The 5,168-nt window shown below is 41.8% G+C and overlaps 1 protein-coding gene across 1 annotated transcript; it reads right to left on the bottom strand.

The window, feature by feature from the left end:
* Positions 1 to 238: 238 nt before the first annotated feature.
* Positions 239 to 1,847, bottom strand: LOC115385738 (uncharacterized). Its single transcript, XM_030087805.1, has 6 exons — positions 1,838 to 1,847; positions 1,497 to 1,547; positions 1,092 to 1,382; positions 663 to 728; positions 563 to 600; positions 239 to 488 (listed from the first exon to the last, which is right to left on the bottom strand). Exons 1-6 carry the CDS (start codon positions 1,845 to 1,847, stop codon positions 321 to 323), a joined length of 624 nt encoding a protein of 207 aa, XP_029943665.1. The 3' UTR covers positions 239 to 320.
* Between the last annotated feature and the right edge of the window lie 3,321 nt (positions 1,848 to 5,168).

Raw genomic sequence — 5,168 nt, 5'->3', positions numbered from 1 at the left:
CAAAAGGATTTGAATCGTTTACATTTTCATCGATCGTCGGGTCTGATGCTACAAAAACAGGCAGCGGCAGCTCTGGTGTTAGATGGTTAAGTTCGTGTACAGCTTGTTCTAATTGCTCAGGTATCATGTCACTCTGACACAAATCAACCAAAAAGGCAAAATCCCAGTTTTCCATGTTTGAATCCTTACTGAGAAGAAAAGGAAAAAAAAAAAAAAGGAAAAAAAAAACACACTTTACAGCAGCCTTTTACAGACCTTCTTCAACACGTATTTTAAGAGATCTCTCTTCTCCTTGGCCTCTTGCTGATGGATGATGTCGGTCACAGAACGGTAGCGGCTGAAGTCGCTGCGGTGACGGCAGCAGCTGCGGCGGCAGCGGGGAACGCTTCTTGGGGAACGATCGAAAGCCCTGGATGATCTTGCAGGACTCTCGACTCTGCAATGCTGTTGATGGCGGTTTCTCCTTGTCCTTCCTCTGTCAGCTGAGTTTGACGATAAATAAATACATTAATTTCAGAGAAGAAACAAAAATAAGACATTTAAAAAAAAAAAATTTACATACCTCTAATCCCTCTTCAACCGAGGCGTCAGACTCGCCCTCTGGAGAAAAAATAAATAAAATACATTATTTTATAAAAAATAAATAAAATTATTTTACATACCTTTATTCACTCTTCTGGCGACTAAAGGTCCAACCGCGGCGTTTGACTCTGACTTAATGGCGACCGCTGGAGAAAAATAAATAAATACATTAATTTCAGGGGGGAAAACATAAACCATTAAAAAATTTAAATTATTATTAGTGTTTACATACCTCTAATCACGCTTCTGCTTTCTGCTGACTAAAGGTCCAACCACAGCGTTTGACTCCGACTTAATGGCGACCGCTGAAGAAAAAAAGTAAATACAAAAAAAAAAAAAAACCGGATTAAAAAAAGATGATTACGTCCCCCCATCCGCAAGCGGCGCTGTTCTCATTTAAGTGAGCGACGTGACAGCGGAAGTAAAAAAGCCTCCACCGATACACTCCCTGAAACAGGATGTGACCTCTCATTTTGAATCTGGAGTGCGTTCTGTCAAGATGAAGTTACCTCTCACGTAAGGCTGGATCAGATTGTTTGGAACACGATCCGCGCTCCGGTCGCTTGTCACTCTGCTCGCAGCAGCAGCTCTCTCCGCACCGGCCTGTCGTGCTGAAGTACCCAGGGTAGGATCGGCAGAAGCAGGACGGGTCTCCGGTTCGTCTTTCACTTCAGCTGCAGCCGGCTCTTCGAGATCGCTCCGCTCACCCTCCTCTTCTTCCGAACTTACGGAGGTGACAGGGGATAACTGCCAACTATTTAGGGAGTCGGGCAGGTTTCGTTCGAAGTCATCAAGGGCAACTATGTTTTAAAAAAGAAGAAGAAAAACAAAAAGCACATAGTTTGTTTTTTTTTTGTTTTGTTTTATAGCGTTGAAAAAAAGTCTCGGTGTTGTTATTAAATATTATCGCTTACCTAGATCCACTTGTGAAAAATGTAGTCCATCCAATTCATCATCATCAGAAACTACAAGGGGAAATAAAAAAAAAAAACTTTAAAAATAATTTGTGTGTGAGAGAGAGAGAGAGAGAGAGAATTTGACTTACTCTCAATTATTTCAGGATGATTTCGAGGAGGCTCATGAATTTCCGCATAAACCTTCAATTCTGTTCCAAAAAAAAAATATATGTACATATATATATATATATATATATATATATATATATATATATATATATATATATATAAATACAGGTATCAATTTTACAGTCAGATTTCAAATAATAGTGCAAGATATCAAAGTTGAAAAAAATTACCTTTTGGCATCGTGATCAGTCAGCCGGTCTAGCAGTGTCTTGAGAGGCAGCGGGGAGGTTCAGGCCAAACTCTGTGTCTCAGACCTCTGAAATGCTCGTTTTTTATATTGTGTTTCGGCCGGTACTGGCGGGAAAAACCTTTCTGGGAGGACACTCTTTAAATTAGTCACGCTGACATCAGGTTTCCTCGTCAGTCAATTGATCACAGACACCCTTAATATGCATATGTGTGAGTGTTTGTGTTTGTGTGTGTGTGTGTGTGTGTGGGTGTGTCTAGGGCTCAGACACAATGCAGAAAATGGATCCTTAGAATATCCACAATAATCTGCTCTTGATTTTGTCTCATGACTGATTTTTCTATTTTCTAATGGGGTAATATATTTTATTCTATGTAAATATGTTACATGTGTAACTTCCTTCATACAGATAGTGTTAATTGATATTTCGTGCATAGCCCCATCTTCAAATTGTTTTAACTGTTTTATTCTGATGTGAAAAGCATTTCATATGTTTATGCACTTATTTATTGACAATATCACTGTGTTGTGTTGTTACAATTCTGGAAGCCTAATGCCTCGAAATTTCATTCCCTGCCTACTGCTGTGTATTTGTGAAATGCCAATAAAAAGGGATTCTAACTCTATGTGTTTTTTTTTTTTTTGTTTTCTTCTGATCAGGTCTCATGACCCCCGAGGTTCTGCTGTGCCAGGTGGCCAAGCAATCGGATCAAATATGTGAATTTCATCAAAGAACGGTTTGACCTTAAGGTCACGAGAGCTACCTAACCATAACAAACCATGCTGAGAGAAATTTTTTCAGTTGTTTGTGTATCTGCTGCTGGTTACAGCCCAGGCCATTCTGATAGCAAGCCAAACTGAGAACAGACACCAAATTCACATGACTGAGCCTACCATAACAAACCAGGCCACACAGTTGTTTACGCATCTGCTGCAGGAGATTTTTCTTGGTATTTGTCTGAATGGTGAGTGTTAGTGACCAGAACACGGTTCGTTCCCCTCCCCGAGGTTCTGCATCTCAGGTTCTAACTAGCCATCTGCATGACTGTTTATCTACGGCAGAGGTGAGCCTTCTTTGGTCCTGCAGTTGCAATGATCCACTGACTGACAAGAGCATCTATTGTGACAGTCTGTGTTTTTGGGGGAACCCGTTTTACTGACTGACAAGAGAATCTATGGTGACAGTCTGCGTTCTTTATTATGCAAATAGGAATTTTATGCTTTTAACAGGAGTTTCAACAGCCTTTGAGATTTGGGCTGGTTTTTATTGAGTTGGGCAGGGTTTTTATGTCAGGTTTGGGCTGGAAACACTGAGTCTGATCTGGTAACCCTGGGGACGCGGCTTCACAGCACAGTGAGAAACAATATGTTTCACCTTAACAGTGTTTTTCCACCAGATGCATTTAACGCGACTGCAATCACTTGACCAATGACACTGAGCTGTGCTAGATATGAGTTTTATTGCTGGTGCGTGAATTCATTTGTGCGACAAAATCGCTTGGGGTATGCGGGTGTGCGTGGGTGGGTGTACATGCGCGGACATGCACACGGGGGGGGGCTAGGGAGGAGGGGAGGGGGAGGTGGGCTGGGGGGGGCAGCTAGGGAGGAGGGGAGGGATGGGGAGGAGAGGGGGGGGTTCATTCAGAGGTCAACCTGTCAGTTTGATGAAAGAGTGTCTACTTTCTCTCTGATGGTGCTGAACACTGTGTCGCTGGATGACACTGGAATGGCTGGTAGAGAACAGGGCTTCCAGCATGGTCCTGGTCTGACAGAGGAAGGCAGGAGGCAGAAGGTTCAGCCTGGAGCTTGTTGCGTGGCTGTGCAGTACTTTCACTCCCAGCACTGGTCGATGCATCTGAGGAAAAAGAATGATGGGTATATTTCAGGTATGATGTTACAAAAACATCGTATCAGACAAGTCCCCAAATAATATGAAATATATTTTTTTCCCACTTAAATATTTTGCAAATGTTCTGTCAATGATCACGTCTTTCCTACCTGCTGGGATGGAAACAACATATATAGACGTAAAAGGTGTGTATAAAGGTTGAGTGTATCTTCTAAAGTGATGTGTGGATGCTTCCACAAAACAGTGTGTCTGTAATCCAGTTACTCTTGGGATGGACAATAATGAAATTTTATGTCACAATAAATTGCAGTTCAAGTTTTGTCTTTTTACTTTAGTAAGATAACCTTCACTAAAAGTCAACAGAAGTCCACTTCATTTAATTTGAAACAAATGAGGAAATATTAATATATTTGATTTTTACTATTATTATTATTGGGTGAGTTTTTTTTTGTTTGTTTTTTTACATAGATCATGTCAAAGTCACCATTGTGCTAGTGGAAGTTGTGGCTGAGTCTGCTTGGGAGGACACTCTGCTGTATCACTCTGCTGTATCACTCTCCTGTATCACTCTGCATTGGTCTAGTTATCAAACATGCAAATGGAGGTTGTTGTCATTTCTGAAACAGCTGTGGTTTCCTGTGTTATTAACCCTGTCACAAGCTAATGCTAATGGGCCATTTTCACAGCTCCACTACTTCCTGAAATTAACTGTGCACATTCATTTCCTGTCTTGCATTATTGGCCAAAATGATTAATCCAGGTGTGTCTTGTTGCAGCAGTCTAAACCAGACACACCTGGATTAATCAGTTTGGCCAATAATGTAAGACAGGAAATGAATGTGCACAGCTATTTTCAGGAAGTAGTGAAGCTGTAAAAATACCCTATTCCTGGAGCAATAAAAAAAAAAAGAACTGATTCTGACCAAACCGCAGTCATAACAACGCTTCAAAACAACAGAGAGAGGATCTTTTTACCTTGCTGACGGCATAGCCAGGGCTTTAGAGGAAACAGAACTTTGGTAGAATTGCTGTGTGTTTACTTTATTCAATGTCTGTGGTGTTTACATCGCCATGAAGAGCCCTGATATTTTTGACAATTGTTACGGCTGCTGCCGTATTGTGTTGTGTGTGTACGTGCAGGTGTGGCTGTTTCTCTGCCTCTGCTTCACCTCCAGGAATGGAGGTGATAATTGAATAATTGGCTGAGGCACCAGACCATCAGGGAGGATACGGTGGCCTCCAATCACGGATGGCCATGGGAGGAGCCTCATCCTCAAAAGCTTCGCGGGAGGATCAGTCTGGGAGAGGCTGTGTCTGATCAGTGACCTGTCTCTCCTTGTTCGTCTGGCTCGGCTGTAGAAAACTGATCTCTGTGTTCGGCCTTGAGTTTTGTTGAACTGCCTGTGCAGTTGTGTGGCCGTTTAGTTAGCGTTTGCTTTGTTTATCAGTAGGGATCACCTTTTGT

Source organism: Salarias fasciatus, unplaced genomic scaffold (genome assembly GCF_902148845.1).
Source record: "Salarias fasciatus unplaced genomic scaffold, fSalaFa1.1, whole genome shotgun sequence".
Lineage (NCBI taxonomy): Eukaryota > Metazoa > Chordata > Actinopteri > Blenniiformes > Blenniidae > Salarias > Salarias fasciatus.
Note: the sequence above shows the minus strand (reverse complement) of the source record. Positions and strands in the feature narration are given on the sequence as shown.

Coding starts and splice junctions, on each gene's coding strand:
- LOC115385738 (XM_030087805.1), bottom strand. Junction 1,383..1,496: donor TTTTTCACAAGTGGATCTAG/GTAAGCGATAAT, acceptor TTTAAAACATAG/TTGCCCTTGATGACTTCGAA. Junction 601..662: donor CGCCAGAAGAGTGAATAAAG/GTATGTAAAATA, acceptor TTTTTTCTCCAG/AGGGCGAGTCTGACGCCTCG.